The following is a 13,173-nucleotide window of genomic DNA, read 5'->3' as shown; positions in this document are numbered from 1 at the left end:
CTCTAAAGATTCTCCAGAAGGGATTTGTTAGGTGAAATTTATTTTAAAAAAATATTATTTGAAAAAATAATGTTCTTTGATGGCAGGTTATTTTCTCTTTCTAAACTCATCCTCTGCTCTTGTGATAATCAGGGATAAAGGAATTTGTCAGTCCTGAAGATTATATTTGGGATGGGTATGGCCGTAAAGTAATCTTGTCAATTAAAAGGCAAGGGCACAGGAAGAGAAGGAGAAAGTGGAGAAAGAAAAAAGAGAGAGAGGCATAATTAGAAGAAAGTGGAAAGAAAGAGAAGGAAATAAAATAAGCAAACAAACAAGGAGGTTATATCATGAAAGTCAAGAAAGCCCCTAGTTTCCAATGTCTGACTGAGATTGTTTACCAAGAATGAAGATCAATAGAAAGGTAGTCAGAAAAAAATTCTGAAAAGAAGGAAAACAAAGACGATTACTGTGATAGTAATTTTTTTTTTCTTTTGCTGTAATCCAATATAAATGTCCAGTTCCCTTTTCTCACTGAAGGAGACAATGAGAAGAAACTTCACCTGCGTGACAGAGTTCATTCTCCTTGGACTGACCAATCGCCTGGAACTGCAGATTCTGCTGTTCCTGCTGTTTCTGGCCATTTACTTGGCCACAGTGGCAGGGAATGTGGGCATGATCGTACTCATCCAGGGCAATGCCCGGCTGCACACGCCCATGTACTTTTTCCTGAGCCACTTATCCTTTGTGGACCTGTGCTTCTCTTCCAGTGTGACCCCAAAGATGTTGGAGATTTTCTTGTCAGAGAAGAAAACCATTTCCTATCCTGCTTGTCTGGTGCAGTGTTACCTTTTTATTGCTTTAGTCCATGTGGAGATCTATATCCTGGCTGTGATGGCCTTTGATCGATACATGGCCATCTGTAACCCTCTGCTTTATGGCATCAAAATGTCCAAGAGTGTGTGCATATCCCTTATCATGGTGCCTTATGTGTACGGAGCACTCACGGGGCTGATGGAGACCATGTGGACCTACCACCTAGTCTTCTGTGGCCCCAATGAAATTAATCACTTCTATTGCGCTGACCCGCCACTGATTAAGCTGGCTTGTTCTGACACCACCAACAAAGAGTTGTCCATGTTTGTTGTGGCTGGATGTAATCTCTCCTTTTCTCTCCTTATTATCCTGATTTCCTATCTTTATATTTTTCCTGCTATCTTGAGGATTCGTTCCACAGAAGGTAGGCGCAAGGCTTTCTCTACCTGTGGCTCCCATCTGACAGCTGTCACCATATTCTATGTAACTCTCTTCTTCATGTATCTGAGACCCCCCTCACAGGAATCTGTGGAACAGGGGAAAATGGTGGCTGTATTTTATACCACGGTAATTCCCATGTTGAACCCCATGATTTATAGCCTCAGAAATAAAGATGTAAAAGAAGCATTAACCAGAGAACTGTTAAGGAAAAAACTATTTTCTTAAAAGTTATCACTATTTTTTTTGGTTCCAAAACATTTTCTAGATATTTTTCCCAAGTTACAGGACAGGATTTATGGTGAAATGAGAAATGTGGTACACCATAAAAGACACTACATTTTTAAAAATGCTTTCATGATTTCTTTTAAAAATTCAAACACAGAGTAAAATTTTTATTACAAAAGTTTACATGTCTGTACTTGTCATTCATTTTGTTCATTAGTTATTTTAATCTATTTGCCTTTTGTGTACATGATAGCATTATGCTTCCCCGCTTTTGCATTTAGGTGGAAGTGTGTCTATTTCTGGACAATGAGTTAGATTAGAATTCATAGATGTCACTTCTCAGTTGAGCATATAATAGTTGGTGAGAAAACACTGCAGTGGGTTTTTTTTCTGTTATGGTGACCAGCAAGATTTAAAATTTGACATTTATGTATGGCTTCTTGAGTGAGAAGACATGGAATAGACCCCAACTATCACTCACAACAGAAATGTAGAATGGATGAGAAATGTTCTTTGTTTTATAAGCTGTTACAAATGTTGAATTGCTTATGTTGTGGTAGGCAATAGCTTCTTCTACTGACCAATATGAATCATACAAAATTTAAACAGGTGGATGCATATAGCATAGAAGTTTAACACCACAACTCTCCAAAAACTCACATTTGAGATTTTATGTTTTTTCAGTCTTTTTTCAATGTTTTTACATATGTGCATGGGTTTAATTTAAATTACTTATAATATTTTTTATAAGTTACTAATGTAAGATATGTATATTGTTTTAAAAATCAAATAATACTACAAGGTTTATATAAACCTTTATCTCACTTCTCCCCACCCTTGTATCCCATAGATATTACCTTCCTATAATTTTTTTAGTAATTAACTGATTTTAAGTCATATAAATATATATGTAGTTCTTGTTTTTTTTATAATAAATATGATTGATTGGCATCTTTTAATTAAAAAGAAGGTATTAAATTTTTTCTACCAATTCTTGCTGCATACCTCTCCTAGAACCATTCCTTCTTTCTCTTCATCTTCAAATTACAATCACATTAAAATATTTTCTAAAATTAATATTTATTTTTGAAATTACTATGAATATGTTATTAGTAATACTTGAATAATACAACGAGATACACTATGAGCACTACTAATACTAATTACTAACACTATTAGTAATACTATGAATGCAATATTTTTGCAGTTATTTGATTTTCATGGAATTAATTCTATTTTCTTTTGCTTTTCTTTTTGTATCTACTTTACCCCCAAATTTCACAGAACTGTAAAGTTTATAAATTCCTTTAGATACGGTGAATAACAACTTTGTGTGATACTTTATTTTCATTCATTTCAATATTCATGCCACTTGTTATAATATTCATTTCAACTTCTAGTTATTAACAAAAAAAAATCTCTTCACAAAATGGTGTGGTGGATGTTGACAAGAGTGTGGTGGTTACGCGGGGGGAGGGAGGGAAAGGGAAAGGGAGAAGGGGAGGGGCACAAAAAATTAGATAGAAGGTGATGGAGGACAATCTGACTTTGGGTGATGGGTATGCAACATAATTGATTGACAAGATAACCTGGACATGTTTTCTTTGAACATATGTACCCTGATTTATTGATGTCACCCTAGTAAAATAAAAAAAAATGGTGTGGTGGGAAAAGGATTGGTTTTGGATTTATTCTGACCTAAGTCTTAATCTGTTTCATTATTTATTTCTTAGTTGGAAAAGCTTAGAATAGCCACACCATAGAATCACTTTATTCAACTCAAAACCATTAGTGACACCCATCTCATAGAATTATTATGAATATCAAATAGTACTTATAAGCTATCTTCTGCTTAATTACATTTTGAGGCAACTATGCTTTGAATTCAATCTTGGACTCACTTTTAGGAAACTTTTTCAAACATGGGAGGCATGACAAAAAGAATAAATTAAATATAGTCCTTCGTATATTTAACATATACTGTTGATTACTGTCTATGTCAGGCATTGTTGTTATTGGTAGTTATCAGTCTTTCACATTCCATGTATTTTTTTTTCCTGGAAACTAATCATGTATTCCTAATATTATTTATTTAAGTATCTAATCAATGTGCAAATGCCTTTAGGAAAAGAATAAATTTTTTATATTTATATTCTGAAGAGTATAAACAGCACTGAACTTTGCACTATGTATATATTATATTTATTAGTTAAGGGCCAAACAATATAGGAAATAAGTCAGAGAACTTGAAATGACGTAGAGAATGACCTGAATTCAGTTTCATGAGAAGCTGTGTCCCCATAGTACTATAAATTTAGCTTTCATTAATTTCTAAAGTATTGCCCAACTACTCATAGCAGACATTGACTTAAATATCAATGAAATATAAAATATGGAATTAAAATAAGTCTCGAATTGAGAAACTATTGTACTACCAATTCATATTTTTCCTCATGAGAATGGAATTTCATCTTTAATTGCTTCTTGAAGCAGTTGAGGCTTCTCCTGAGATGAATGCTGATGTCAGGAAGTTGGGTATAAATCCTATAACACTGGCAAGAATTTTTTTTTGACCTTTGGGGTCACTAAGAAGACACTCATATTTTTACAGGTAAGAGAGGAAATGTGTTTGAATATTAGTTTTCAATATCTAGCAATTTATGTATTTGCTTCATTAAATTACATGCTTTTTAGATCTTTATGTTTTGAAGTAGGTATTTCAGAGGAGATTTGCACAGAAAATGTGCAAATGGGCCGAATGGAAGGTAGTGGATTAACTTTGTTGACAAGAGTCTATCTATTTTTACTATGGCTGTGAAGTTAATCTTATTCCCGGCTCTTATTTTGTAACCTGGCCACCATCTGGTGATAATTAAGGATAGGTTCCAACAAATTGTAATTGAACAAAGTGTAATTCTGGAGGTTAAAACAAGCATCTTCAGGATGAAAATTTGCCCTAGAAATAACATTTAACCTTAGAAGAACAAGACAAAATATCATCTCTAACAAATTCAGTGGGCAATGGAAAAGCTATCTCAAGATTCTTATTGGATAGAATTACACTCTGTGTTCTGTTAACTGATGCTGATGGAATCTCACTTTCTTTCTCTTTCTCTCCCCTTTCTTTTGTTTTCAAGCTAAGTCAATGCTAGCTGGCTAGACTAAGTATAATTGAGTATTTTCCCACAGAACTTGTCACAATGTAACTTTACTAAGTAGATTGTGTGTTTCCAAAGGATTGTATAGGATATAAAGCTTTCTCATTGTTATTTGATGAATGAACGCTTGCGGATTTTTCTTCATAATCCCTTATGGAAGGAATGTCATAATCATGGAAGACACAAATGTTTTCCTAGGAAAATAATTTGCAAAATGTTGTTCTGGAGAAAAGCTCATATGATACAACTTATATTTGCGATTTCTTTTTTTTTTTAATAAATTTTTATTAATGGTAATGGGATGACATTAATAAATCAGGGTACATATATTCAAAGAAAACATGTCTAGGTTATTTTGTCATCAAATTATGTTGTAAACCCCTCGCCCAAAGTCAGATTGTCCTCCGTCACCCTCCATCTAGTTCTCTGTGCCCCTCCACCTCCCCCTAACTCTCTCCCTCCCTCCCTCCCATATCCTCCCTCCCCCCCCACCCTTGGTAACCACCACACTCTTGTCCATGTCTCTTAGTCTCATTTTTAGATACAACTTATATTTGAAAATAAATTTTCAAAATATCTAAGAAGCTTTCTTATAACTCCACTGGATCTCAAAAGAAGATTCAAGCATTTCTTACTTTCTGCTACCATTGTAACTCTGTAAGACCATATCATGGTTTTAAAATGTTTACTTACATTAACACTACTATAAATAGTGACATTAATCTCATTGCCTTTCTTATTTTTGAGTTTCCAGAACATTACAGTGGATGATACCTAGTAGATTATAATTATATGTTAGATATGTAAAAAAGTCTATATGCAAGGAATATGTATAATGTATGAATATGCCTGAATATGTATAAGTAATTCATCCATTTTACTTGGCTTTGATGATGACTGTGATTAGTTTGTTTCACTTCAATTTGAGTATAAGTATGTGGTTAAATTAAAAATATTTTTATTTTATTTTTTTTATTTTATTTTTTTCTGAAGCTGGAAACGGGGAGAGACAGTCAGACAGACTCCCGCATGCGCCCGACCGGGATCCACCCGGCATGCCCACCAGGGGACGCTCTGCCTCTCTGGGGCGTCACTCCGCTGCGACCAGAGCCACTCTAGCGCCTGGGGCAGAGGCCAAGGAGCCATCCCCAGCGCCGGGGCCATCTTTGCTCCAATGGAGCCTTGGCTGCGGGAGGGGAAGAGAGAGACAGAGAGGAAGGAGGGGGTGGGGGTGGAGAAGCAAATGGGTGCTTCTCCTATGCGCCCTGGCCAGGAATCGAACCCGAGTCCCCCACACGCCAGGCCGACGCTCCACCGCTGAGCCAACCTGCCAGGGCCAAATTAAAAATATTTTTTATCAGACATTTAAAGCTGATGAATTATTTGATTAAGTGGCTTTTATGTTTTTATTAGTATACTACTAATAAAAAAGAGATGGTATAAAAATTCATTTTTGACTAATAGGGTCAAAAGAGAAGTGTAATTTCTCTATAAGTAATATTAAAAATGTGAAATGAGGAATGCCTAAAAGGTAGGCTTGGACGTTTAGCTATTCATAATATTTAGTACTAACATGTTTCAATCACAATAATGTATATAACTGTTCTGTAATAAGGCCTATGCATTATTCATCTCAGTAACCTTCAGAGAGCTTACTGCATGGGAAGTGCTCAGAAATGATTTGCTGAAAACAATGGCAAAGGCAGTCATAGATGTGTCACACACAAAAAAACTATGAGAGTGGGCATGGATAAAAGTATAAATTAATAAATAACACCTGATTTTTAAATTTATTTCCTTCTTGATATCACAGAGATTTGTAACTAGCATTGACCTGCAACTGAGAAAATGCTCAATTTCACTGCTGTTACAGAGTTTATTCTTTTGGAACTAACCAGTCATCGGGAATGGCAAGTTCTCTTCGTAATTTTTCTTGTGTCTGTATTATCACCATAATGGGCAATATTGGCATGATCATGGCTAATTAAGATCAGTCCACAGCTCAACACCCCCATGTACTTTTTTCTCAGTCATTTGTCATTTGTCAACGTCTGGTTTTCTTCCAATGCCACCCCTAAAATGTTAGAAAATCTGTTACCAGAAACAAAATTATTACAGTGGTTGTTTGGTACAGTGTTCCTTATTCATTGCCCTTGTCCATGTAGACATTGTTATCCTTGCTGTGATGGCCTTTGATAGACACATGACAATTGGAAAACCTCTGCTCTATGGCAGTAGAATGTCAAGAGTTGTCTTTACTTGACTGATTTCTTTCCCTTACATGTATGGTTTTCTGACTAGTCTGGCAGCCACATGTGGACTTACGGCTTGTACTTCTGTGGAAAAGCTGAGATCAACCACTTCTACCGTGCAGACCCACCTCTCATCAAAATGGCCTGTGCTGGGACTTCTGTCAAAGAATATACCATGATTATACTTGCAAGCATTAACTTCACATACTCTCTAACTGTAGTTTTCATTTCTTATCTGTTCATTCTCATTGCCATTCTACGGATGTACTCAGCAGAGGGGAGAAGGAAGACATCTTCCATCTGTGGGTCCTGCTTGCCAGCTGTCGCTATATTTTATGGAACTCTTATTTTCATGTATGTCAGACATCCCACCGAGGAGTCTGGGGAGCAGGGGGAAATGGTGGCTGTGTTTTATACCATGGTGATCCCCATGCTGAATCCTGTGACTTACAGTCTGAGGAACAAGGATCTTAAAGAAGCCATGAACAAAGGGATGAGCAGAATATGTGTAATAAAATAAAATAAAGTTGAGTTAATCATCTATTTTATGTCTCTTAAGTGTTTGTTTGCCAGCAGGTTATGGCTCAGCACATAGCTAAGGACCTTCTACAAAAGCTAAACACTGTGCATTAAAAAGAAAAAAAAGAGAGAGGCTTAAATTCTACGAAAAAAAAAGGAGATCAATGCATTCCTGTTGATATAAGTAATGAGAATAGCTAAAAATTTATAAATTAACAACTCAAAAGGTTGAGTCAAAGTTTACAAGCACACTAGTTGTAAATGTTCAACTACTTAGCTTAAATGAATGGATTTTCTTTAATTCAAAAATGCAGTAAATAAACTTGGGAAATTTTATTTATTTATTTATTTACAGAGACAGAGAGTCAGAGAGAGGGATAGATAAGGACAAACAGACAGGAATGGAGAGAGATGAGAAGCATCGATCATCAGTTTTTTGTTGCGGTTCCTTAGTTGTTCATTGATGGCTTTCTCATATGTGCCTTAATGGGGGGTGGGGTCTACAGCAGACCGAGTGACCCCTTTCTCGGGCCAGTGACCTTGGGTCCTAGCTGGTAAGCTCTGCTCAAACCAGATGGGTCCGCGCCCAAGTTGGCGTCCTCGGGGTCTCAAATCTGGGTCCTCCGCATCCCAGTCCAATGCTCTATCCACTGCACCACTGCCTGGTCAGGTGAACTTGGGAAATTTTAATTTGCTTACTTAGAGAGTAAATTGGGACAGAAAACAATAACATACTTTATTTAATTTTCTAGAATGAAGACATAAAATTATCTCACCAAAAGTTGTGAGATTGTGTGATGTTTAATGCTTTTTTCAATAAAAAAGGGCAGGTCTGTTCGGCAACAACTACTTTGAAAATAGCAATCATATTATATTTAATTCCTTTTAATTTTGGGGTTTTTAAGGAACACAATATGGTTTCTCTCTTTTATGGATTCCAATAATTACTATAACTCAGCCTGAACGTTGCCAGAGACCAGACTGCAGTTCTTCTGTGCACCTGCCAAGAATTTTCAGTTGGAATGAAGAGAGGGTAGAATTAATGGATGGCTGGTGCCATTTTGAAAGCACTGCACTCTAGATGCCACTTCATAAATTAAAATGGCATTCATGTGGAATAGTTTGCACATCTGTGATAAAATAGTACTTCAATATTTTAATATAGTGTTTGTACTTGAAAGAAATAAAATATTTAAGGCAGGCTATTTCTTGTTAATGATAACATGTTCTGCCATGAAATATTAACACAATGTGGTATCTCTCTTGTACCTCATTTCATGAAGTGCAAGCATGAGGCAAGAACAACTCTACAACTTGGACTTCCTTAAAGGCTCTGTGTTCTCACATAAATAAATAAATAAACAAATAAAAATAAATATAACCTGATATTTTGATGTGGACAATGCATAACTAGATTAATGTAATTTACAGCCCTGGCCCAGTAGCTTGGTTGGTTAGTGTCATCTTGATACAACAAGATTGTGGGTTTGATCCCGGGTCAGAGCACATACAAGAAGCAACTAATGAATGCATAAATAAGTGGAACAACAAATAGATGTTTCTTTCTTTTTCTCTCTCTAAAATCCATAAATAAAAATTAAAAAAGAAATATAATTCACAGATTTAAATTATACATTTAAGTAATCACAGATTTACCTGGAAAGATTTAAATATAAAATAAAATTGATACTATATGAGAACAAATGTTCTTCCTCATCTATTTTTGAATTTTTATTTTCTCTAAGAAAAACAAAAAATGCATATGAACTCATTTCCACACACATACACACATATATATCATGGGCAACACTTGAAAACCATTCACATATAAACAAATTATTTTAGATTAAACTTTAATATTACCATGTTTCTACTTACAAAACTTAAACTCCCTAAAGAATTTAAGATCTAACTTACTTAATGTTACTTTGGGGTGAATTAAAACTAATTTCTTTTAATATTAAAATCATTTATGGGAGAACTCTTGATATTCCATATTATGATCTATTTCATAATCTGATTTAAAAACATTTAATATTTTGTAATCTGTTAGCAGGAAGAATTAGATGACCTTTGTTACCTTTTTTTTTAAAGGTGAAATGCTTTCTCAACTGACTGCTTTAGAGAGTTACTTTAGTACTTACTACATGAGCTACATAGGTATAAATTGCTGTGATCATGTATCGTGACACACAGTGTTTATTAGAACTATAACATAACAAAAGAGAAAGTGACTGAGAAAATTGTACATGATACAAAGCAAGTATATTTTTTCTGATTGGCAAGATTGTCAAGTGTGAATGAAAGAAGAAAGAGCAATGTGAAAATGAGATTCTACCATGACATCAAGAGTTTTGATTTCTTAATCTGATTAAAATAATTATCCATCTAATGAACATCTTTTGACGTCTCCTACCCCTGAGATGTTTCTAGAATTGTAATCATTATTTCTTGTATAATTAACTGAATAGTTCCTTGGAGAGATACTCTTAGTGTTCCAGATTTTATTATAAATAGTAAGACTTTACCACCTGTTGTTGTCCTCTGCTGAAGGTAGGTCTGCAAATTGTATTCTATACAGTCCAGATGAATGCAGTCAACTATTTTATTTTTTATTCCAATTTTGAAGAGAAGACTGAGACCTTATTTGTAGACTTATTTGATATTAGTGGTTAATTTTGTGAAATTATGATATATTACTGGCAAATATTTTTATTTCTGTTTAAAGTTTATTCAAAACTTCATAAGAATAATCTTGGTATAATGGGAATTTATAAAATGTTTAATTTTTTATTTTTTTACTCATTTATTTTTCTCTACAAATTTAATTGATTTGCACATTCTTGTTTTAAAATATATGTTGGTGAGTATTGTGTCAGTGATGATGATTAGACCAGTAAATTTTATTCCCATGGAAAATTTCTGAAGGTTAATAAAAGTGAATTTCGGTTTCTATTTGTAAACAGCACATTCTATAATCTCAAATGTTTTTTATAGATGGTGCATACTTGAGTAATAAATTGGCTCTATCTCAGAAGTGACTTGCTCATCTGATCCTGGACCAATGGGGTCACCTAACTATGAAAAAGTGGGGAGAAACAGCGATCTACTATTTATGTAGTTCAGCCTACTCTAGGGCTACACAAAGCTCTGTCCATCAGAGACAAAGTATTAAAAAGATAAGTTTATTCAGTCTTGGAGGATAATCAAACTAAATTTTAGATGTGTAGAAATAGAATAATAGGTTATCAAAGAGGTAGCAATATAAGGTTATTAAGGGCATCACACTAGAGTTAAATTAAATGGTCTGTACCCCAATCTGGTCAGTTAGTAAATGTCTGTCCTATGGAGACTTTCCTAGCCTTTCAGTGCACTATTTTTTTTCATCTATAGAGTGACAATGCTAATAGAACCTGTTTCATAACGTTTGCATGTAAAAGCATTTTTATAAGCATTCAAAAGAAGTTAGCTATTTTTACTAATACTATTAATTTGATAGGCTTGTCACTAGAACAATCTTTCTTCAAGAGCTTTAAAAATATTGGAATATTATGATATGTTATATGATGTTGACCTAGATATTGAAACACTTTTTTAAAAGAAATCAAATATATGAATATTTTTTAATATCTGTTCTATATAAGCATTTTAAAGATTTCCAAGCTGAATGAGACAAACTCTACCAACAGAGAGCTAGTGATTATGTGTAGAGGAAGAGAAGTACACATATCTCACAGGGACTGAAATAAAATTAGAGAAGTAATATTAGTTTATGTTTTTAGATATGTTGATGCTTTTTATACATTTTATATTTAAAACAATACAGTAGTATCATTCACCCAAGTGCAACTCTTTTTCATTAGAGAATTATGGGTTCATCAAGTGGGATCAGGAGTGTTTACACAGCAAAATTCCTGATCTTAACTCTATTGTTTGAACACAATCTGCAGCTCTCCTCTGGCTCAGTATTCTCACACTAAAATGATGAGCTACAACCATGGAGCTCTATAGTAAGGAGAAACTTGTGTCAGAACAAAAACTGAAGTGCCTATTATGTTATGTGCCCAATTCATTTTATATATTATATATATTTAATTTATGTATTAAGCATTTTAGGGGTAAAAAAATAGTTCATAGAGATTAATTTGAGATTAATTAGCTTCTCAAATGTACCTTGCTACGAAATGGAGGGCCACTTCTTTTTCAAGAATGCCAAGCTAGCCTGACCAGGCGGTAGTGCAGTGGATAGAGTGTTGGACTGGGATATGGAAGACCCAAGTTCGAGACCTCAAGGTCACCAGTTTGAGTGCAGGCTCATCTGGTTTGAGCAAAGCTCACCAGCTTGGACCCAAGGTCGTTGGCTCGAGCAAGGGTTTACTCGGTCTGCTGAAGGCCCGTGGTCAAGGCACATTATGAGAAAGCAATCAATGAACAAAGGGTCGCAACGAAAAACTGATGATTGATGCTTCTCATCTCTCTCTGTTCATCTGTCTGTACCTATCTATCCCCCTCTCTGACTCTCTCTTTGTCTCTGAAAAAAAAAAAGAATGCCAAGCTATTATTTCCCTCTCTGAGCTTTTGAATTTGTATATACTTCTTTCTTTACATTTTTACACAGCTGACTACTTCTCACTGACTCAGAAGTCACCACCTCTGATGACTTCTGATGAAAATATGTTATTTTCATCACTGTCTGCACACTGCCACTCTTTATTTCTTATCTTACTAGCATGCTGTATTTTTGTCACAGGAATTCCAGTCCTTAAATAGTCTTATTTGTATATTTATTACTTATTTTTTTTCAACAAGAATAAAACAACTATAAACAAAGGCCCATTAATATATAGTTCAGTAATAAACCTTTTAAATACTATTGTTATGGAGGGCTTAAATTCCCAAAATTATGCTAATCCTACCTTTAGATTGTTGAGAACTCATGGCAAAGTTTTAGGTCTTGGAAGAAGTAAACTGGTAAAGTAGTAAAACAAGAAAATATTGTTTAGGAATCTTTTCCTTGTAGTGATGCCAAAGTTGAATATGAATAATAAGGCGTAGAATTGATTCATTCTGAAAACCAGTAGAATCTGAAATGCTGCATACTACTTATTAAACATGTTATGTAAACTTTACCTCATGATATTCATCTATTGAAATAATTTTCATAGTGGGTGCTCGGTGATTAAACTATGTGTAGTGTACTCTCCTGAGAAAACTGCAATTGATAGCATCTATACTGGTAAGTCCCTACTACCTTTCTCCCTCAAGTAGTGGCAACCAAACAAGCATAATATTAGCTAAACAAAATAAAATATAACTAGGAATTCCATATGTTGAAAGCATATGCTATTATTTGCTGGCATAATGTAGGATAAATATGTCAGTAACTATATTGTAAAACCAATGTATTGAGACATTAGTTAAAGATTCTTGATTTTAAATTTCATTATCAAAAAATCCTTGTAAATAATAATATAGAACACTTTTTTGGCCAATCAGTCCATGTGAAATTGGATTTAACCATTCTTTGACAACTCTCAGTATAATTTTAGTCTTAATTGTTTCCTATGATTTTAACATTAGTGTCATAATCTAGCAAAATGAAAATGTCTAACTACAGTAATATATAAGCAATGAATATAATTTCTTCTTTTACAGATAAGAAATTGATAAATATTGAGGGTAATTAATCATAAGACCTATTAAAGGAAACAATTATGCCTATATGTTCTTATATTGGACATTGTATTAAATTTGCATTGATTTTTAAATTATTTGAATTCAAA

At 34.2% G+C, this 13,173-nt stretch overlaps 1 protein-coding gene and 1 pseudogene across 1 annotated transcript; both read left to right on the top strand.

Moving 5' to 3' along the window:
* Positions 1-525: 525 nt before the first annotated feature.
* On the top strand, positions 526-1,461 carry LOC136320805 (olfactory receptor 5M8). The gene has a single exon (XM_066253954.1). The coding sequence runs from the start codon at positions 526-528 to the stop codon at positions 1,459-1,461; it is 936 nt and encodes a 311-aa protein (XP_066110051.1).
* A 5,006-nt stretch (positions 1,462-6,467) lies between these two features.
* On the top strand, positions 6,468-7,391 carry LOC136320804 (olfactory receptor 5M3-like; annotated as a pseudogene).
* Positions 7,392-13,173: the final 5,782 nt, after the last annotated feature.

The sequence above is a fragment of the Saccopteryx bilineata genome, chromosome 1 (genome assembly GCF_036850765.1).
Source record: "Saccopteryx bilineata isolate mSacBil1 chromosome 1, mSacBil1_pri_phased_curated, whole genome shotgun sequence".
NCBI classification, from domain to species: domain Eukaryota; kingdom Metazoa; phylum Chordata; class Mammalia; order Chiroptera; family Emballonuridae; genus Saccopteryx; species Saccopteryx bilineata.
The sequence above is the reverse complement of the archived record's forward strand: the minus strand, read 5'-3'. Positions and strand labels throughout refer to the sequence as shown.